General features: G+C 40.3%; 2 protein-coding genes across 4 annotated transcripts in view; one reads left to right on the top strand and one right to left on the bottom strand.

Moving 5' to 3' along the window:
- Nucleotides 1–23362, bottom strand: part of LOC130911240 (calpain-5-like) — a 38367-nt gene that overhangs the window by 6000 nt on the left and 9005 nt on the right. For all 3 annotated transcript variants that reach the window (XM_057829077.1, XM_057829080.1, XM_057829078.1), the window contains exons 4-12: nt 13827–14035; nt 13564–13756; nt 10948–11141; nt 10786–10863; nt 8178–8373; nt 7989–8111; nt 5119–5192; nt 2682–2804; nt 2442–2545 (exon numbers count right to left, since the gene is read on the bottom strand). In XM_057829077.1, the coding sequence (XP_057685060.1) occupies nt 2442–2545; nt 2682–2804; nt 5119–5192; nt 7989–8111; nt 8178–8373; nt 10786–10863; nt 10948–11141; nt 13564–13756; nt 13827–14035 (1294 nt within the window). The remainder of the gene's footprint in view (nt 1–2441; nt 2546–2681; nt 2805–5118; nt 5193–7988; nt 8112–8177; nt 8374–10785; nt 10864–10947; nt 11142–13563; nt 13757–13826; nt 14036–23362) is intronic.
- Nucleotides 18498–22577, top strand: LOC130911241 (olfactory marker protein-like). Its single transcript, XM_057829081.1, has 2 exons — nt 18498–18578; nt 21630–22577. The coding sequence occupies exons 1-2, from the start codon at nt 18510–18512 to the stop codon at nt 22044–22046; spliced, it is 486 nt and encodes a 161-aa protein (XP_057685064.1). The 5' UTR covers nt 18498–18509; the 3' UTR covers nt 22047–22577.

The following is a 23362-nucleotide window of genomic DNA, read 5'->3' as shown; positions in this document are numbered from 1 at the left end:
ATGGGAAGTGAATGAATGTGCGTAGTGGTACCAATTGATATATCTTCTCTGCGTTGCGAAATAACATAGGGTGTTAAGAAAAAGATCAATTACTACCTTTCTTCCCCACATAGCTTCCCACGATATTTCAAATCGTAGGGAGAGGGATTGTAAGGCTTTAGCCAAATAAAAAAAGGCTCCAAAGGCTGCCAAAATTCACTCTACTCATTTTACACTGCCTTTTAGCTCTATATTTGGGTAAAACGACACCATTACAGATTGAACGCGACAATGCGTGAGTGGGTCATGCAGCGAATGCGTTAATTGCGTTAAATATTTTAACGTGATAATTTTTTAAAAAAAAATTAATTACCGCCGTTAACGGGATAAATTTGATAATCCTACCTTAAGCCTAAACTAAAGACTCTGGATGAGTGTAACATATTATGTCTGTAACGTTAAATACAATTAGAAAACGATTTAATTAAAATATATATATATATTAAAAAAAAGGCATGTCCGATATTTTTTTGCCGATTCCGATACTTTGAAAATGACGTGGTCGGACCCGATCAATTGGCATCTCTAATTTGGTCTATACCAAAAGTTCATCTCAATACTTTGTTATGTGCCCTTTATTGGCAGTAACGGAGGCCAAACGTTTTCTGTAACTCTTCACAAGCTTTTCACACACTGTTGCTGGTACTTTGGCCCATTCCTCCATGCAGATCTCCTCTAGAGCAGTGATGTTGTGGCTGGCTGTATGTTTGGGATCATTGTCATGCTTAAAGTCCCAGCCACGTCTCATCTTCAATGCCCTTCCTGATGGAAGGAGATTTTCACTTAAAATCTCTCGATACATGGCCCCATTCATTCTTTCCTTAACACAGATCAGTCGTCCTGGTCCCTTTGCAGAAAACAACCCCAAAGCATGATGTTTCCACCCCCATGCTTCACAGTGTTTATGGTGCAATTCAGTATTCTTTTTCCTCCAAACAAGAGAACCTGTGTTTCTACCGAAAGGTTCTATTTTGGTATCATCTGACCATAACACATTCTCCCAGTCCTCTTCTGGATCATCAAAATGCTCTCTAGCGAACCGCAGACGGGCCTGGACGTGTACTTTGTTCAGCAGGGGGACTTGTCTGGCAGTGCAGGATTCGAGTCCCTGGCGGCGCATTGTGTTACTGATAGTAGCCTTTGTTACTGTGGTCCCAGCTCTCTGTAGGTCATTCACTAGGTCCCCCCATGTGGTTCTGGGATTCTTGCTCCCCGTTCTTGTTATCATTTTGACGCCACGGGGTGAGGAGGGAGTTGAAAGTCCGTTTTGCCCAAAACATCCCCATGCTCTAGAGGAGATCTGCATGGAAACAATTTTCAAGTGGGAGAACTTGCACAATTAGTGGTTGACTAAATACTTATTTTCCCCACTGTAAGAAAACAAAACTTACCAAGCAGCACCTGACACATGTTTCACAAAAGCAGCCTCGAGTGGACACACGCTTACTCACTGGCTGGTGAGTAACCGTGAGTGTGTGGAGCGTAAGTGTGTGTTCAGCACGTCACATGTGTGACACGACCAAACAATGCTACACGCATGCTACTCATACGATAAGAAAATGTCACATTGTGAACTTATGACTGAAACTATGGCGAATTTTCATCTTGTTCTCGTCACATCAGAAAAAAACTGGCATCCATCTTGTAATGTTTCAGTCTCCCAAGACACGTTGCACGTCATCGTCATGAAAAAAATTATTTGTTGACAAAATATTTTCGATATCGTCATCGTTGACGAAAACAACACTGGTTTAGATCTTTAAAGGCTAAAGCAACATTGCATATTCTCTCTTGCCAAGATAGGAAAACAAATCTTACCATGTGTTTCCAAACAAGCAAGATTTAGCGCGGCCTTGCTTGAAACACAGCCTGAACTCCGGTGAGCAGAGTGAGGGAGAAGTGCAGCACATCTCACGTGAGGGACACAACCCAAACACTGCTATGATGCCAGCTGACGTACTCCACGTACATGAAAATGTCATGCATTAAGAACATATGACAGAAACTACGTTGACAGACTACGATGAAAAACTACGTAGTTTCATCTCGTTGACATCTCGTCAGACGAAAACTGGCATTCGTCTAGCCTCCCAAGCCATGTTTTAAGCTCGTCATTGTCACGTCATCGTCATGAAAAAGAATTGTTCGTTGACAAAATATTTTCATCAGCGTCATGGTCTATTGAAATATTATAGCCATTTAATGACTAATTGAAGTCTTACATATAGCTCCTTAAAAAAACAATTAGTTTAAAAGGAATTGGGAAACATGAAATGAAAAATGCAAAAATGATCAAATTTTTGTCCACTAGCTGTGTTGATAATGACCAAAATGTTAACATGATGTAAAGTATAACTAACCCTCCCTAAAAATAACAAAAGCTATTGTTTTTGCAAACCTACCTCCAAGTTCTTTTCCTTCGAGGACATGCACTTGAGTGACCAGAGACGGGAAACCACACAAACCGGTCCAGCAGGTATGTGGCGGCTGATCCAAAATAAGCTCCCTGCAGCACAATACAACATCAAAACAAAAGCAACCCTTTGAAGCTTCAAAGATTTTTTTATTCTGGACTTCATGTAGTGCTACGTTGTGTCACACCATGCTACGTAAGTAGCAAAAGTTTAAATGTGTCTTGGCACCTGCCGTGTGATGGCACGTCAGTGAAGATGCGCAGCAGAAAGTCTCCCTCCAGGTTGGGTTCAAAGGTGGTTGGGATGATGACATAGCGGCCCTTTTTCAGGTCCACGCGCAGGAATGCAGATCTTTGGAAATAGAAACCTTGAGAGTGTCAAGTCTGTGTATTTGAAACCTTGATTCCAATGGGGTTAGAACATTGTGTACATAACATATTATCAACGGTTGGGTACCCAAAATGTGACCCCTGACACACAAATCAGGAGTCTTACTAGTGGGGACTGAGACCGCTCAAGTCCAAGTAATGAGCTGGTAATAAGTTAATTGATGAAATAACAATAACCCCTCGATACATGTATTTAAATGAATGGAAAATTTGGACGTGAATAGCCGTCACTAGCACGGCCTTACTTGGGTGCCATTTGAATGTTAATGCGATGTAATGGTAAGTGTATGGTCAAAAATCACAACCACATGCTTTCCTGCAACTCAAAATGTATGGGAAATTTGGACGTGAATAGTTGTCAATGTCATGGCCTTTCTTGGGTGACAGTTGAATGTCAATGCGCTGTAATGGTAAGTGTATGGTCAAAAATCACAACCACACGTTTTCCTGCCATTCAAAATGAATAGGAAATTTGGACGTGCATAGGCGTCAATAGCATGGCCTTAGTTGGATGCCAGTTGAATGTTAATGAGATGTAATGGTAAGTGTATGGTCAAAAATCACAACCACATGTTTTCCTGCCATTCAAAATGAAAGGGAAATTTGGGCTTGAATAGCCGTCAATGGCATGGGCTGACTTGGGTACCACTTGAATGTCAATGTGATGTAATGCTAAGTGTATGGTCAAAAATCACAAGCACATATTTTTCTGCCATTCAAAATGAACGGGAAATTTGGACGTGAATAGCCGTCAATGGCATGGCCTTACTTGGGTGCCAGTTGAATGTCAATGCGCTGTAATGGCAAGTGTATGGTCTAAAATCACAACCATACGTTTTTCAGCAATTAAAAATGAGTGGGAAATTTGGACGTGCATAGTCGTCAATGGCATGGCCTTACTTGGGTGCCAGTTGAATGTCAATGCGATGTAATGGTAAGTGTATGGTCAAAAATCACAACCACATGTTTTCCTGCCATTCAAAATGAATGGGAAATTTGGACGTGTATAGCCGTCAATGGCATGGCCTTACTTGGGTGCCAGTTGAATGTTAATGAAATGTAATGGTAAGTGTATGGTCAAAAATCACAACCACACGTTTTTCTGCCATTCAAAATGAATGAGAAATTTGGACGTGCATAGTCGTCAATGGCATGGCCTTACTTGGGTGCCAGTTGAATGTCAATGCGATGTAATTCATTGGACCGCACCATTTATTGGCATAAGCTTCGTCAACTCCTTCACAACAAACATAAGTATCATTTAGTGAAAGCACAACAAAAACAATATCTCTCAAAAAAATAATGTTCACAAAAAGAAAAGCGCATCAATCTGTATTAATGAGGCCCTATTCTCACACAGTTAAACAACAGTGCAAAGAGAACTGGCATTCCCAAAATAGCTCTGCAACATAACATAAAACTTACTCAAGACTTTGGTCAAACTCTATTTACACATTTCGTTTAGTTCAACAAATACATTGGATGGCAATATTTATTCATAATATACAAACTATCAGAGGTCAAGTACGTTGTGAAGTCAGCACTCAAATGACGTGAATTACAATGGATTGACCAGTACACAGGAAACTACGGCGTCAGTCGAGGGACAAAACACACTATTTGGCTTGATTTCTAATTTAATTTAAAACTCGCCATTGACACCTTGTGGTGTATTTAGTGTATCTAGTTTAATTTTTGATAGAACATTTTACAAATTTTACTAAAACGAAAACATTAAGAGGGGTTTTAATATAAAATTAGTATAACTTGTACTAACATTTATCTTTTAAGAACTACAAGTCTTTCTTGTGGATCCCTTTAACAGAAAGAATGTTAATAATGTTAATGTCATCTTGTGGATTTATTGTTATAAAAAACAAATACAGTACTTATTATGTTCAGTATGTTTAATGTATATATCCGTCTTATGTCTTATCTTGCATTTTGAATTGCGATTAATTACGATTAATTAATTTTTAAGCTGTGATTAACTCAATTAAAAATTTTAATCGTTTGACAGCCCTAATAAATATATTTTCTAAATTAGAAAGCCGATCCCTTTCACCCGATTCCGATCCCCTGAAAAACGACGTAATCTGCCCAATTTCATATCATGTGATCGGATCGGGAACAGTGAACGCTCATGCTTCAGTGAATGATTGTTGCCAGGCCTTCCAGTCAAAATGGATTGTACGTTTAGCGTCGTCAATGGCAGCCAATGAGTTCATATTGCCAAAAATATCACAAAAATGCTTGATGGCCATTGGTATACACACCTGGCATTGCTGTAGGGGCTGTTGGCTACTCTCTGCTGGGGGGCGTGCATGCGGTACTTGCGGTTCACCTCTACCTGTTTAATAAGTGACAAAAAATGCAAAATGTCAACAACTGTTAATCCACTTTTTTTTCTTCTGCAATAAAATACATCACACAATCTCATGAGAAATTGTGTCTTCCTGCTGTTATGGGTTGCACTACTGGTATATCATTACAGCGACAGCATATGGCACAGGTGCCCAACTCATGGCCGGAGGGCCATAACCGGCCAGCCGCATCCGTTTGCATAGTCCGCAAAATTCAATCATGTTTCTTGCTATAATAACATTTTGATAAGATAAGATGGACTAAACCCTATACTGGTTGCCATTTCACCTAAAATTTTTTGTTTTTAAATAAAATAAAAATTAAAACTGAATATTTAAAGATTTTATTATTATAAATTAATAAGAATATTTAAAACGTTTTCCTTTTTTGTTTTCTAATTTAAAATGTAAATAAAACAATCAAATGAAAAATGAATGAGTAATACATTAATTAAAAATATATTTATTTATTATTTATTGTCATCATCATCGGTATCATTGACAGTTACAAGATAGCATTGTGAAAAGATTAATTGACCCAAAGAAAAGACAAGTGCTGACGGGAGAAGCCTGGGCTTCTTATAATTTTAACTTGTAATTTTGATAATAATAATATAACTTATAATAAAAGCATAATAAATATTAATGATAAAATCTGCCCCCCGCAAAAAACATACATACAATTTTATGTATGATGCAAATTAGAAACAACAGTTTTGGAGTTTTTGAGCTGGTTAAACTTCTGTTTACAGCCATTTCATTGCTAGTTTTTTTCATTCTGCACAGTCCATGAATTTTCTGGTTCTTTCTTTGAATATTGACCCATATCTTTGTATGTACATACAGTGGGGCAAATAAGTATTTAGTCAACCACTAATTGTGCAAGTTCTCCCACTTGAAAATATTAGAGAGGCCTGTAATTGTCAACATGGGTAAACCTCAACCATGAGGGACAGAAGGTGGAAGGAAAACCCAGAAAATCAAATTGTTTGATTTTTAAAGAATTTATTTGCAAATCATGGTGGAAAATGAGTATTTGGTCAATACCAAAAGTTCATCTCAATACTTTGTTATGTACCCTTTGTTGGCAGTAACGGAGGCCAAACGTTTTCTGTAACTCTTCACAAGCTTTTCACACACTGTTGCTGGTATTTTGGCCCATTCCCCCATGCAGATCTCCTCTAGAGCAGTGATGTTTTGGGGCTGTCGTTGGGCAACACGAAATTTCAACTCCCTCCACAGATTTTCTATGGGGTTGAGATCTGGAGACTGGCTAGGCCACTCCAGGACCTTGAAATGCTTCTTATGAAGCCAATCCTTTGTTGCCCTGGCTGTTGTTGCCCAGCCACGTCTCATCTTCAATGCCCTTGATGATGGAAGGAGATTTTCACTCAAAATCTCTCGATACATGGCCCTAATCATTCTTTCCTTTACACAGATGAGTCGTCCTGGTCCCTTTGCAGAAAAACAGCCCCAAAGCATGATGTTTCCACCCCCATGCTTCACAGTGGGTACGGTGTTCTTCGGATACAATTCAGTATTCTTTCTCCTCCAGACACGAGAACCTGTGTTTCTACCAAAAACTTCTATATTGGTTTCATCCGACAATAACACATTCTCCCAGTCCTCTTCTGGATCATCCAAATGCTCTCTAGCAAACCGCAGACGGGCCTGGACGTGTACTTTCTTCAGCAGGGGGACACGTCTGGCAGTGCAGGATTTGAGTCCCTGTCGGCGCATTGTTACTGATAGTAGCCTTTGTTACTGTGGTCCCAGCTCTCTGAAGGTCATTCACTAGGTCCCCCTGTGTGGTTCTGGGATTTTTGCTCACCGTTCTCGTTATCATTTTGACGCCACGGGGTGAGATCTTGCATGGAGCCCCAGATCGAGGGAGATTATCAGTGGTCTTGTATATCTTCCATTTTCTAATAATTGCTCCCACAGTTGATTTCTTTACACCAAGCGTTTTACCTATTGCAGATTCAGTCTTCCCAGCCTGGTGCAGGTCTACAATTTTGTCTCCGGTGTCCTTCAACAGCTCTTTGGTCTTGGCCATAGTGGAGTTAGGAGTGTGACTGACTGAAGTTGTGGACAGGTGTCTTTTGTACCGATAATGAGTTAAAACAGATGCCATTAATACAGGTAACGAGTGGAGCCTCGTTAGACCTCGTTAGAAAATGTTAGAGCTCTTTGAGAGCCAGAAATCTTGCTTGTTTGTAGTAGACCAAATACTTATTTTCCACTGTAATTTGGAAATAAATTCTTTAAAAATCAAACAATGTGATTTTCTGTTTTTTTTTCACATTCTGTCTCTCATGGTTGAGGTTTACCCATGTTGACAATTACAGGCCTCTCTAATCTTTTCAAGTAGGAGAACTTGCACAATTGGTGGTTGACTAAATACTTATTTGCCCCTCTGTATGTATTTTTTTAAAAATACAAAATTACATTTTTGCATCGGGAGAAAATACTTTTACTTTACAAGTAAATTGTAAATTTTAAAGCAAGTACTTTTGTACTATGTACTTGAGTATTTTTTTTCTTAGATAATTGTAATTTAAGTAATTTTTAGCACCTGTATCTGTACTTTTACTTAAGAAAAATAAAGTGAGCACTTCATCCACCACAACATGCGATATTCGATTAGTTGTTGATTAGTCTTGGCATAGAAATGAACCTATAACTAAGATGTGGCCTGGGACAAAGATGAGTTTGACACCCATGCCATATTGAAATGATACTAATTCACTTTTTGTTAAAAAAAAATAAATAAAAAGGCTGACCCTATGTATTTCAAAACCGATGGCCAAGTTCTCTCCCCGTCCTTGTCTCAGAGAGGCTCTCCGGTCCCTCTGCTGCAGAGACACGAGGGCTTCATCCTCAGCTTTCGAGACGTCGAACAAGAACTGCAACGCACGCGAGGCAGTTACAAATTGATATCATGGGTGTTGTCGCAGCGACCAAGGGCTCACCTGCGGGTTCTGGAGGAAGGTCTGCTTATTGTTGATGCAGCCCCCGGCTCGGTTCATGAGTGCGTTGTCGTGGCGACGCCAGGAGCTGTGCACCGTGACTTCCTCCCAGGTTTTGTGCAAGCTAAAGTAGGACGTGTTGATCAGACGGCACAGGACTATGTGCGTGAAGTTGGCGATGAAGTCGCTGAACGTCATCCTGGAACGAAAGTGAAAATGAGGTAAAATTTATTGATGATTGAGAAAAATTTGAGGTGGATTTTGCTGGTAAGATTGGGTAATTTTCTTTGAAGATAATCTGATTTCTTTTATTACGAAAAATATTAATATTTCCCCTTAAACTTTGGACATTTTCCCTAAAATATCTGACTTTTAACCTAAACTGTCAGATTTTACTGAACTTCTTTAAAACCTAAAATTAGTGGTTTCAGTTTTACGAAAACCTATTAGCTTAAAATTAGCATGGCGTCAGGATATTTTACTCTCAAAACAATGAATAGTCACACGAGCGTATTGGAAACAGCCAAGAAATCAAACAACATTCAAAGGCTAATACTCAGTGTACACTATGAAAAACAAGCTATATCAACAAAGCCATACCGGGACTTCTTCTAGTACAGTGGTTCTTCTAGGGTTGGGTGAAGGTTAAGAAAAGCAGAGCCCTGTTTTGTACACTGACTAAATGTAGGGAAAGCAGCCTATTAGACCAGGTTTTGAACTGGTTTGCCCTCAATTTACAGGCTTTATTCAATTTCTTTCAAGTGCTAGCCCTCTGTCTAATGGAAGGAGAAATCGGTTTGCTCAGTGGAAGGTTGACTGGCACTTGGTATGAGGAAGTATAACAGACCTACAGACAGCGTGAGCTGCAAAGAAAATTTAACCCCCCCCCCCAAAAAAGTGTAATTTTACTGAAAATAGTATGTGATGCAAGGACACGACAATAAAATGAGAATGTAGTATAGGTGTAACAGTACACAAAAATCTCGGTTCGGTACGTACCTCGGTTTTTAGGTCACGGTTCGGTTCATTTTCGGTACAGTAAGAAAACAAAATGCAAAATATAAATGTGCTAGTTGTTTATTACACACCTTTGTGCTTTCAACAATAGGAACATTAGCCTATACAAAGCTACAATTCTGCTCAAAAAGTAGCGGGTATTTAAAGATAATCCAACAACAATTTGCCTTTCAGACCCCGCGTATTGGTCAGCTTTCTTTCTGAAAGAAAGAAGAAAAAAGAAGTCCTGTGCTAAAGAGAAAAGCAATCCCAATGACAAAGATTTTAACATGAATTTTACAAATTAAATGCCTCAATGAATCTTTTTTTTTTTTCTTTTTTTTTTATGAACGGTTTTCAAAGGTTTATTGGTCGACTTTCTCAAGTTAAAGCGCCACACAGAAGTTAATAAATTTAATTGTGTAAGCAGGATCGGATCATTCTTATTATTTAATTACAGGTGTTTTAGCTCATTTCAATTGATTTTATTTAAATGGGCTATTATTTATTTTATTATGTGTTTATATTTTACAAATGTGATGCAGTATTCATTTATATTGTATATTTTATGTTGTATAACTTTAGTTCCTATGTGAATATTAGTTCCTACTTGTTTTGTTGTGGTAGGAGGGTTTTGTATTGAACACGGGGCCGTGGTGGTTATTAATATAGCAGAGAAGACAGCAGTAAATCAACAAAGACAAGTCAACTGTGCCCCGATCTGCCACTCTAGAGATCTGATGGACTCAAAAAGTGGGTTACGATTGCATATTAGTTTGAAAATCGACCGGATCCATCGTATTTTTACACGAATGACTTCCGCCCGATCCCAGCTACCGGTAGTAGTATTGACGCAGGAGGGTCGCGTCTCACGTCAAATAATAAACTCTGCCGTTCTTTTCGCGTGCGTCGTGTTGAGCCGCTTCTGGGACGCGTCTAACACGCGGCCGCACTGCGACTGGTGTGCTTTGGCTGATTGACTTTAATGCCCGCGTTTCACTGCGTTGTTGCGGCGGCCACGTTGTCGCGCCGTTGACTTTTCTGGGTTCTACTGTCCTACCATGTTGGTCCTCATTATAATAGAGAAGACGGAGTAAATATAATCTACACAAAGAAACTGTAACCCGATCGACTCACAGCCTCGAAAAGTAAGGGTTACATTACGTCAGAAACTCGTTCGGTACGCCTCCGTTCCGAACAGAGCAGCACGTACTGAAACGGTTCAATTCAAATACATGTACTGCTACACCCTTAGAATGTAGACATGAAACAATAAAAGGAACCGTGTAAAATGAAATGAGTTTAATTTCATTTTCCAATGTGAAAATCAACAGCAGAAGGCATAATTATTCGTAATAAATTGAAATCTGGAAGAAATTCTTCGATGTTGACTTGCTAGGTTTTGAATTTGTAAAAAAAATATTAATATAAAAATAATAATATTTATTAATTATTATGAAATTCCAAAAGGTTCGCTGAAATGCACCTGTGTAATTTGTGGGGTTCCGTACCTTTAGCAAGTTTAAGAACCACTGTTCAAGTACTTCTCCTCTCTTCAACTACTTTATGTTACTGTCAGTGTTTCTCTGCAATCAGACATTTTGCAGAATCTCACCAGAACTCGCCGTCATTCTGCACGACGACGCCAATTTTCTCGCGCTCACGCTGGCTGACATTTTTCCACTCCGCTGAACTGTAATTCAACAAAGCATTTTTAAAGACAGCTTTTGAAGACATAATTTCAATGTGGGATTTTTGCACAGCGCCGCTCCATCACCTGTCGCTCCAAGGTCCGGTCCACTCGCTGCTGCCCCAGGGGTTTCTCAGCCGAATCATTTCCAGTTTATTAGACTTAAAGAAGGCCAGCAAGCCGTGACCGAGACGCACGTGCCGCACAGCCGTCACGGCGTAGGCGTGACCTTTGACAAGGCCGTTGGATAGGCGAGACTCCATTTCAGCTGCGCCGCTTGCCTACGGGATGTCACAATGGATGGCATTAGTGCCACCGATTAGTGGTCAACCAGTCATTGATGAGGAGTGACAGTGGTAATTTCAGAAAAGAATACACCTGAGGCTATTGCTCTAAGACTGCAAGGAAAGCTCAGCTTCCCCTAAAATATCCTAAAATAAGTGATCAAATGCATACTGTTGTGTGCACGTCATTGGTGAAATACAGTGGGGCAAATAAGTATTTAGTCAACCATTAATTGTGCAAGTTCTCCCACTTGAAAATATTAGAGAGGCCTGTAATTGTCAACCTGGGTAAATCTCAACCATGAGAGACAGAATGTGGGGAAAAAAACAGAAAATCACATTGTTTGATTTTTTTAAAAGAATTTATTTGCAAATCATGGTGGTAAATAAGTATTTGGTCAATACCAAAAGTTCATCTCAATACTTTGTTGTGTACCCTTTGTTGGCAATAACGGAGGCCAAACGTCTTCTGTAACTCTTTACAAGCTTTTCACACACTGTTGCTGGTATTTTGGCCCATTCCTCCATGCAGATCTCCCCTAGAGCAGTGATGTTTTGGGGCTGTCGTTGGGCAACACGGACTTTCAACTCCCTCCACAGATTTTCTATGGGGTTGAAATCTGGAGACTGGCTAGGTCACTTCAGAACCTTGAAATACTTCTTACGAACCAACTCCTTTGTTGCCCTGGCTGTGTGTTTGGGATCATTGTCCTGCTGAAAGACCCAGCCATGTCTTATCTACTATGCCCTTGCTGATGGAAGGAGATTTTCACTCAAAATCTCTCGATACATGGCCCCATTCATTCTTTTCTTTTACACAGATCAGTCGTCCTGGTCCCTTTGCAGAAAAACAGCCCCAAAGTGTGATGTTTCCACCCCCATGCGTCACAGTGGGTATGGTGTTCTTCGGATGCAATTCAGTATTCTTTCTCTTCCAAACACGAGAACCTGTGTTTCTACCAAAAAGTTCTATTTTGGTTTCATCTGACCATAACACATTCTCCCAGTCCTCTTCTGGATCATTCAAATGCTCTCTAGCGAACCGCTGACGGGCCTGGACGTGTACTTTCTCCAGCAGGGGGACACATCTGGCAGTGCAGGATTTGAGTCCCTGGCGGCGCATTGTGTTACTGATAGTAGCCTTTGTTACTGTGGTCCCAGCTCTCTGTAGGTCATTCACTAGGTCTCCCCGTGTGGTTCTGGGATTTTTGCTCACCGTTCTTGTTATCATTTTGACGCCACGGGGTGAGATCTTGCATGGAGCCCCAGATCGAGGGAGATTATCAGTGGTCTTGTATGTCTTCCATTTTCTTAATAATTGCTCCCACAGTTGATTTCTTTACAACAAGCATTTTACCTATTGCAGATTTAGTCTTCCCAGCCTGGTGCAGGTCTACAATTTTGTCTCTGGTGTCCTTCGACAGCTCTTTGGTCTTGGCCATAGTGGAGTTTGGAGTGTGACTGACTGAGGTTGTGGACAGGTGTCTTTTAAACCGATAATGAGTTAAAACAGGCGCCATTAATACAGGTAACGAGTGGAGCCTCGTTAGACCTTGTTAGAAGAAGTTAGACCTCTTTGACAGCCAGAAATCTTTCTTGTTTGTAGGTGACCAAATACTTATTTTACACTCTAATTTGGAAATAAATTCTTTAAAAATCAAACGATGTGATTTTCTGTTTTCTTTTCACATTCTGTCTCTCATGATTGAGGTTTACCCATGTTGACAATTTCAGGCCTCTCTAATCTTTTCAAGTAGGAGAACTTGCACAATTGGTGGTTGACTAAATACTTATTTGCCCCACTGTATGTGCTACAACGTGCTCAACTTTTGTTCAGAATCCGCTTGTAAAAGGTTACGATGCTTACTTTTTGTTTCTTCTTGGTGACACACGTGAAAAGACACGGAAGGGATTAGAGGATGCACCACCGCGGTACGGTAAGTCACGTCTCGTGGAAACCACACCCCAAAATATAAACTGGTACGCAAAAGTATCTGAACCTTTAGGAATTTCTCATATTTCTGCATAAAATCACGAACAAATGTAATCTGATTTTTGTCAAAATCACACAGATAAAAATATGGCGTCTGCTTTGACTAAAACCACCCAAACATTTATAGGTTTTCATGTTTTAATGAGGATACAAACAAAGAAGAATGACAGAAGAGGGAAAATAAGCAAGTGAAACATCACATTTAATGTTTTGTGCCCCTCTCCCTTTGGCAGCAATAACTTCAACCAGACGCTTCCTGTAGCTGCAGATCAGTCTGGCTCCGGTGCGACTTTTATGTTTTTTTCCCATTTCATTGCGCATTTTTTGGCTGGTGCGACTTATGCTCAGGTGCGACATATAGTCCGAAAAATATGGTAATTAGTTTAGTATGTGAACTTGTAACTCAATTTATAATCATATGCCAACCTCTATTGAGGCGCTGATGAGTCCTCCTCTTTCGTGGACTTTGACAACTCGCAAGAACAGCTCAGCTTGCTTCTCCATTTGATCTTTGGCACCGCTGTCCTCCATGCAAATGGTCTGCGAGACGCCACCTGTGAAGTCCACTAGCGCGTCGGCCGTGTTACCGCCACTGAGCGCCTCATAGCAGCCGAAAGTTCTAGAAGGAGAGCAGCCCTTGCTTTCACACAGGAAAAGAAATACACAGGCGTGGGCGTCAGCCCGCATACTTGGCATAGGCCTTCTCCACCAGGGCGCTCCAGAACTCGCTGGGATCGTCGGAATGGCAGTAGACCAGCTTGCCGTTAAGGGTGGGAAGACGGTCGTCAATCACCACGTCTGCCCACTCGCCAAACCTCCAGAAGCGGAAGTGGAAGATACCGGCGTACAAGTCGGGCTGGTCGTTTTTCCACTCCTGATCTTGCCAGTCGGGAATCACCTGTAATGACAGTTAGAATGCGGTCTCAGTTGTAAACGGTGAACGCCCGAAAAGTGTGGTGACTGGAAATAATCCTACTTTTGAGAAAACGAAGCTCCTCAACTTACTTCCAGTGTTGTCAGAGATTACTTGAAAAAGTAATTTAATTACTAATTATGTCTCATAAAAGTAATCTAATTACTTTAATGATTAGTTTATTATCAAAGTAACTAAGTTACTTTCAAAGTAATTTATCAGTTACTTTTTACCAATTTTTTCCCTTTGCCACCTCGACATAAGAATGACAAATGTCATCGCATGTAATTGACCTTCCGATAATTAAATTTAAAGGGGAAGATCAGAATTTTTCAGATGAGGCTTAATCTTTGAGTTGCCGGAGGTTTAATTAGTCGATAGAGTTGATTTCAACCACCATTGACTCGCTCTAGCTTAGCCACACCGGAGCCCTGAAACTAAAAAATAACTAACAAAAAGCATGGAATTTGTTAAAAGCAACTCCACCGACTAATTAAACCCTGCTAACTCTAAGACTAAGCCTAATGTGAAAAATTCTGAATTTCGGGTTAGGGTTAACAGCATATCAGTGCCAATGTTAAACAATGCAAATTGACTGCACAATAATAAACAACACACAAATGAATTGCACAGTGCAATAAACATAAAAGTGGGGGCAAGTGCGGATGAGCGTGCAGAACCCAGAAGGACGCTGTACACACACACAGTCAATTTTGCCACAAAACTTTGCGGCAACTACGCACTTTACACTCAGTCGGACTTACAACACATCCCAAAGATGCTAAACAAACACGTCACCTCACGGCATAAATGTGCAACACAAATATGATGTAAACGATGCTTGCAAACTGGGAGCTATGACGACCCGTCATTGTAACGGCAAAGCTACAAAACGGCGGCGCATGTAGCGGCTCCAACCTATCGCTGGAATCTTCCAGAATGAAGGAAAAATGCTCTCGTTCATTCATGTGTGTTTGGGATGGAAGGAGATTTTCACTCATAATATCTCCATACATGGCCCCATTCATTCTTTCCTTTACACAGATATGTCCTCCTGGTCCCTTTGCAGAAAAACAGCCCCAACGCATGATGTTTCCACCCCCATGGGTATGGTGCTCTTTGGATTCAATTCAGTATTCTTTCCCCCTCCAAACACAAGAACCTGTGTTTCTACCAAAAAGTTCTATTTTAGTTTCATCCATAACACATTCTCCCAGTTCTCTTCTGGATTATCCAAATGCTCTCTAGCGGACCACAGACGGGCCTGGACGTGTACTGGCTTCAGCAGTGGGACACATATGGCAGTGCAGGATTTGAGTCCCTGGCGGCGCATTGTGTTACGCATAGTAGCCTTTGTTACTGTGGTCCCAGCTCTCTGTAGGTCATTCACTAGGTCCCCCCGTGTGGTTCTGGGATTTTTGCTCATCGTTCTTGTTATCATTTTGACGCCACAGGGTGACATCTTGCATGGAGCCCCAGATCGAGGGAGATTATCAGTGGTCTTGTATGTCTTCCATTTTATAATAATTGCTCCCACAGTTGATTTCTTTACAACAAGCATTTTACCTATTGCAGATTCAGTCTTCCCAGCCTGGTGCAGGTCTACAACTTTGTCTCTGGTGTCCTTCGACAGCTCTTTGGTCTTGGCCATAGTGGAGTAGGAGTGTGACTGACTGAGGTTGTGGACAGGTGTCTTTTATACTAATAATGAGTTAAGACAGGTGCCATTAATACAGGTAACGAGTGGAGCCTCATTAGACCTCGTTAGAAGAAGTTAGACCTCTTTGACAGCCAGAAATCTTGCTTGTATGTAGGTGACCAAATACTTATTTTACACTCTAATTTGGAAATAAATTCTTTAAAAATCAAACGTGATTTTCTGGGGGGGTTTTTCCACATTCTGTCACTCATGGTTGAGGTTTACCCTTGTTGACAATTACAGGCTTCTGTAATCTTTTCAAGTAGGAGAACTTTTGGCACAATTGGTGGTTGACTAAATATTTATTTGCCCCACTGTATATGGGTTGGACGTTTATCACTGGCACTAAAACGTGATCCTTTGCTGCACTCCCGGTTCAAACAGATTAGACATCTGTTACTGTCAATGGCAGCAAATGCGTTAACTACACTGAAAAAATTGCTGTAAATTTACGGCCAATTTTGAACACTAAAATACCGTTTTTGTGTTAAACAGTTTACTACTGTAGTTAGCAATGCATTGTGGGTTACCAGCATTAAAGTAACACGACAAATGCTGTAAACGGTATGTTAATGTTTCAATTACATGACACCACCGTATTTTTTGGAAACTGATTTTGACTGGAAATTCGGAGCATGGTCAGAAATCTGACATCTTTTACATTGTGGCAATATGGACTGTGTTTTTTGCCAATTTAAATTAAAATAGATACCGCAAATAATTTGCCATCAAATCCTGGAGGACATAATTATCCATAATTTGGACGTTGGAGACTCTTCAGAGGATGACTTTAGATGACATTTGCTGCTCCTCAGTGCTTGTTCTTCAACTTATATTGGGATTTATGTGTACCAATTTATAAACGGTGAGTTAATTAAGTCTTACGCATACCTACGCCATTAGCGCAGACCTGATTATGACCCTACACCATAGCCTGACGTGCACCTCCAAAAAGTCCTGACTACACATCACGTCAACGCGCTTGACGTGAACGTCGAAGGGCTGTGATTGGTCCGCTCAGAACATTGTTTCCGGTTCAGCACAACAACAACACCGTTTTCAAATATTCGCAAACGACTTCTGTGTCGCCTATGCTTAAACATTTGTACTGACAACATTTGTTGTTTAATCTTAATCAGCTTCAGCTGCAAATGCACACGTTTCATCTCCATTGCCATTGCTGTCAATGACCGGTGGAAAATAAAGGAATTCGACAAGAGTCCCCCAAAACCACACAAAGACAAAGCCACACCAATCTAGTGGTATGGCGGTGAATTACTGTGGAAACGTCACTGTCTGCGACAAACTTTGTCCCCACATCACACATGAGACCAATAGACCCTACTCACCGACGTCACAAAACCACGTGCTCGCTGTATGGTTCCGCCCACTTGTCCGTCATTTTGTCTCTGTATTAGCATTGGTTTCAATTGATCGAGGAATTTAAAATGCATTTCATGGAAGACCCGGTGCTTTCTGATGCCGTAAACTCACTGGATGTGTTGCATAAAAGGCGTTATGTGGAAAAGCTTCGTTCTATACAGTCGCCAGATCCATATTTGATGCCCAAATCGATGTTTTTCTCTATATTAACATTTGGAGTAAATTAGACAGGTGCTTTTTTGCTCCAATTTTTTTTTTCTTTTTACAAACTCTTACTTCTTCATATTGAAGAACCCACGCGAAGAATGGGAGTATTATGGACAATGATTTTTCCGACTACGCCAGAGTTCCAGCCCAATCAACTTGCTCAGCCTGTCCTGCTTGACCAGACTATGCCAGCACTCCATTGAGCTCAACCTGTCCTGCTTGACCCGATTACGGCAGATCTCCAGCCTGCTCAGCCTGACCTACACGACCCGACTGCACCATCTCTCTAGTTCCTGTCCGTTTTCACTGCCTGCCAACACGATGAAATAAAACCTGTTCTGTTTCGCACCTGACATCAGCTTTTTTTTCTGTACTGGACGGAAATATATGCATTCATAGAGTGTAAAGTCATTTTCCCAAATACCGTTAAAACACAGTATATCGTTAAAAACGCAGCGCACTGCAGCTCCTCGGTTGCCTGCTCTTTATTGCGAATTCTGGTAATACAGGAATATACAGTTTTCCTGGATTAGACAACTACTGTTAAATATTTTTACATTACCAAGACTGTAAAATAAGTCTGGTAATGGCAATCTTGTTGACAGACTTTTACTGTATTTTCTATAAATACAGGAATCAACAGTTTTTCTGGATAACGGACTATTACTGTGAAACATTTTTACATTACCAAGACTGTAAAATAACAGTATATAAATGGCAACCCTGCTGCCAGCTCTTTACCGTTATTTTACACTGAAATTTTTTACAGTGTTGCTTCTAAGATGTTCAAAAGCAAAGCACTACTTTTGTCTACTTTGATTACTTTTGGTGATTTCACAAATACCAAAGCGATTTGACAGATCACTGAAGCGCAAACGCAGAAAGATGTACCCGTACAAGACTGATATAAATGAAAAAAATTAGTGTTCCATTGAGCAAATGTGTCAGATGACTCCCATGGTTCCCATCTGTATATAATTAGCACCTGTTACCTGGCAACCACATACACTCTTTCACAGTTACATGGCATTGTGCTGATGTGAAGGTCAATCAATGCAACGTTGCCTACAGGCACGTGATGGAAATAGTTCGGAAAGTGGGCGGAGCCAATAGGGGGGTGGACTTAATAAACGGAAAGCCTTGACAGTGCCGTTCAAACATCAGTGAGAAATGGATCAGACAGAAGCAGCGTCCGGCGATGTGGTGTTGGAATTTAAAGAAGACGTGGCACTGACGGAGGTAAGCTTTGACTTAAGCGTGATTTTTATTAACACATTGGCAGCCATTGACAGGGACTGACGTCCAATCCGTTCAGATTCGCTTTAAAACTTTCCCAGTCAAAACAGTTTAGACGTCTATCGCTGTCAATGGCAGTGGAACATGATTCTAATTAGTCCGAGATCAATGTTATTGGTGATCAAAAATAATAAAAAATATATATGGCGGAAAACACAGACAGGACTGAAAAAGCAGTTTCTGCTCTTGCACTCGTCTTTAAAAGAAACTGCTGTATTTTAGGCCAAAACAACATATTGTGTTTGATAGAACAATATTTCTATATGCTGCCATAGCAGATTCATGGTGCATTATGCCCCCGAACTATTTTTAATTTGCCCGTTTTACCCTGGAAACCCCCGTTTACAGACGTCGTGCAACCGTTTTTGTTTCAACCCAATCATGAAAAGAAGGTAAGTAATCATATTTATTATTCAAAATGTCCGTCATTTTTGGCTTACAATCATTAATTGATGTCTAATATTTCGTCTAAAAAAACGACTTTAAAAAAGTATTCACTCGTATATTTTAAACTTTTAAACAAATTACCTCACGATTAAAAAAAATAGTGTCTGTAACTAACATATCTACCTCATAAGTATCGCTTAATTGTATTTTTTTTTGTTACTGTTGCATTTTCCCTGATATTTTAGATGATAAATAATCGATCCAAACAAAGAAAAGTTGAAGAAAAAAAAAAAAAACATTTAAAAGGGTGAATATATGAAAAAGAACATCTCGACCACTCCTTGATGTCTGCGATTTCTGCATCGCGACCCTTGTTATTACCATGTTTCACCCATAAAATCCTAGAAAACATCTAGCTGTGGCCATTCGCAGCTGGGATTTGATGTCTAATATTAAAAAAAAAAAAAAAAAAGACTTAAAAAAAATTTTCACACGCATATTTTAAACTTTTAAATTAATTACGTCACAATGAAAAAAATGGCATCTGCAAAAAAGTCACAGATATCTACCTCATAACTATTGTTAAATTGTATTTTTTTTGTTACTGTCGCATTTTCCCCGATATGTTAGGGCATTTTCATCTCATTCTCGTCTCGCCAGACAAAAACTGGCATTAGTATCGTTCTGTTTTAGTCTCCCAAAACACGTTTTTAGCTCGTTAATCGTCTCGTCCTCATCATGAAAAAAAGCGTTTGTTGACAAAAACAACACTGATAACTACTGTACTTAGCTGTGTACAGCCCTTGCACAAAAGCAGAAAACATCAACATACATTTTGTATAGTGATGCACGATAATACATTTTTCAACTGATATCGATAACCGATAATTTCCCGCCCCTTCCACCCGATAACGTCACGCCGATAAGTCTATTCAAATATGTATGTAAAATTTTAAAGTATACAAAGATCAAATGTTACTGTGCAAAAATGTAATTTAGTGCTATTTTTTTCCACATCAAATGTGAACAACTAGTAAATTCCAACAACTAAACAATGGCAATGACGTTGTGTAATGGTAAGCTTTTGGCAACAATTAATTACTTAGAGAGTAAACACCCAAGTTGCACAAAAATGCCTTTAAAAGTAAGCCATTCCTAACATATATCACATTACTACACTGCAAAAACACCTCCTTAAAACTAGCAGAATTGGACAAAACTGTTGATTGCGCACATTTGGAGGCTAAATCAAGTATATAATTATCGGATTGCATTATCGCTTGAATTTCGTTTTATCTGGATTATCTGTGTGACGTCATAATTGCCATTATCGGCCGATAATTATCGGTGACCGATATTATCGTGCATCTCTAATTTTGTAGGTAACAAAAAATCAAAAATAAATATTGCTAATATCTGAAATCATTTTAGAATGCTTACATTGACCGATAATATCAAACAACTCTTACGACAAGTCATCAATTCTGCACAATGTGTCTGTCTGGTTGAAATCGTGTAGTCTGAGTCGGGCATTATAAAACCCCTAGCAAAAAGTATGGAATCACCAGTCTCGGTGGAACAGCACCAAACAAAAGTTCCAGCATTAGCACCATGTCCAATGCAGATTCTTGACTCTTGAAAATGTGATGATGGTGGAACTTTTTTTGGGCGCTATTCCAGTGAGATTTACATAAATGACTGCCGGAAGAAGGCATTAAAATTCCCTCAGTCCTTGATGATATGGGGCTGCATGTCAGGCAAAGGCACTGGGGAGATGGCTGTGGTTACATTTTCAATAAATGCACGAGTTTACATTGAAATTTTAGACAGCTTTCTTATCCCTTCAATTGAAAATATGCTTGTCATTTTCCAAGATGACAATGCATCATGCCACAAAGCTAAAACTGTTAAAGCATTCGTTGGAGAAAGACTCATCCAGTAAATGTCATGGCCTGCAAATAGCCCAGATCTCAACCCTATTGATAACCTGTGGTGGAAATAGAAAAAAAATGGTCCACAGCAAGGCTCTGACCTGCAAGGATGATCTGGCAACTGCAATTATAGAGAGTTGGCACCAAACTGATGAAGAATACTCATCAAGTCTATGCCTCAGAGACTGCAAGCTGTCATAAAAGCCAGAGGTGGTGCAACTAAATACTCGAGATGTGTTTTGATTGTTATTTGTTTCTCATGATTCCACATTTTTTTCCTCAGAACGGAGTGATTCCATATATATTTCCCTGCACTTGCTCTATAAAATTAACATTTACTGACCACCACAATGTTTTTTATTTATTTCTTTTAGTGTTTCTGATTGCTAAAGAGTTGCACTTTTGAAATAATTCATTATTTTTTCAAGATTTTTATCTGAGTTTGTTCCACATGTTAAATGTCTGAGTGAGTGCTCGTCCGAGACTGGTGATTCCATATTTTTTGCTAAGGGTTGTAGTCTGAAAAATACAGTAATTTGATTACCTATTAACTGTCAAACAGTCAACTAACTTTGGCAGCCCTAGTCTTGGAAAAAAAATCACAAGACCAAAACAAGACCAAGGGATTTACAACATTAAGTAACGATTTTCTTTTTGTGATCCTTCCCTTCCACAGAAAATGCGTCTTCGCGTGTCGTCCCTCCAGCGCTCGGGCCAAAAGCGCCAGGACGGCGAGCGACTTCTGCTGCCCCACGAGGCCGTCTACCGACTAGATTTCGGGCATCAGGAGCTGAGCTTCCTTCGCTGGAACGTGTCGCTGGTCGGGAGCGGGCGCGTCACGATCACGGGCATTTCGCAACACTGGACGCCCGACCTGACCCACCTGATGACGCGACAGCTCCTGGAGCCCGTCGGCACCTTCTGGCGCGGCCCTGACGACGACCTCAAGTGGCTGGAGGCCGACGTGCAAGAGTTTGGCGAGAGGATCGCCGAACTAGCCAAGGTGCGCAAGGTCATGTACTTCCTGTTCGCTTTCAAGGACGGCGCCGAGCCGCCCCAGCTGCAATGCTCGCTGGCTTTTACCGCATGCTGACTGACCTTTCCTTACAGTCCAATAAAAATGCTAAAACGGATGACTTGTGCCTGGTAGTTGTCATGTTTGTATTCTCAGTTGTTCTTTTTTCATTCAAGCAGCTGAGTAAACTAGAGTGGCGGGGTTATTCTATGTTCTTGTGACGCATTAGGAGCGCGCTGTATTTAAGGACGCCTCTGTCTATCAACTGTGTTGACGATTCCCTTGCTTACCGCTTTGTGTACCCTCATCTTCGTGGTCTCTAACGTTTCCTATGGTTGTATCCTACTTTGATCATTTTGGCTTTCTGTGCTCTATTTTCTATTGGACTTTGTGCTCCCTTAGTTGTGTTAAATTTGCGTACTTTTTGGCATGCTCTCTTTGTTGTACTTTGTTATATTCGCTTACTTTGTGGTGTGCTCCCTTCGTTGTACTTTTTAATTAAATAAAAAATTGTTACCTATTTCTGGTCTCTGTGACAGTGGTAAATCTTATTGAATCTGATTTTTTTTTTTTTTACTCATTCACTGCCATTGACAATAACAGCCATCAAACCTATTTCAACTGTACAGCTGGCATTGAGTGATCATGTTTCAATGAGTCAATAAAGCTTAAAAGAGTCATCCTATAATTATTTAATCATGACAAACTAAAATATTTTGAATTAAAGTGCCTGTGACACGAAAAAGCATGTTTATTTCATAATACACGCGGTATTTTATGCCCCTGAATGATATGGACCGCTTGGATGTGTGTGGAAGCGATCGCTATATTTATTTAGTTTTTTGAATCCAGCGCCATGAAAATGAGTGACTTCCGGCTTCGGTCTTGCATTGAGGAGGAGGGCGCTGTGACGTGTACGGTAGAAGACGTCCTCTTCACTATACAGTGTACTGTTGTGTATGAGGACGAAGGATTCAGCTGATTTTGCGGATTAATACGTTTATTTTTCGCATCACGCCAGCCAAGCGGCTGCAGAAAAATCATTCTGTGTGCGGGAGAGGCGTATGCGCCTTTTTGGAGTTTCAAAAGGTTCCCATTCACCGTGGATATTTACTGTGGGACCATTGGACTTACGAGGAAGTGAGTAAACATCTTGTTTTGTATTATGTCAAATACGAATACAGTGATTACAAAGTAAACACTACAAAATTCCTTTAAATAAAGGACTACTTACGTTTGATCATTGATAGGCATGTAAAAAGCTCTCCTCATGCTCATTAGCAGTTAGCTGTTAGCACGTTAGCTGCACAACAACTCCAGCCACCCTCCTCCCGGGAGCGAACTGTAAATTGCTCTCCGCCGGGCGGTTTGCCGATCCACGAAGACAATCGACA

Source organism: Corythoichthys intestinalis, unplaced genomic scaffold (genome assembly GCF_030265065.1).
Source record: "Corythoichthys intestinalis isolate RoL2023-P3 unplaced genomic scaffold, ASM3026506v1 HiC_scaffold_23, whole genome shotgun sequence".
NCBI lineage: Eukaryota > Metazoa > Chordata > Actinopteri > Syngnathiformes > Syngnathidae > Corythoichthys > Corythoichthys intestinalis.
The sequence above is the reverse complement of the archived record's forward strand: the minus strand, read 5'-3'. Positions and strand labels throughout refer to the sequence as shown.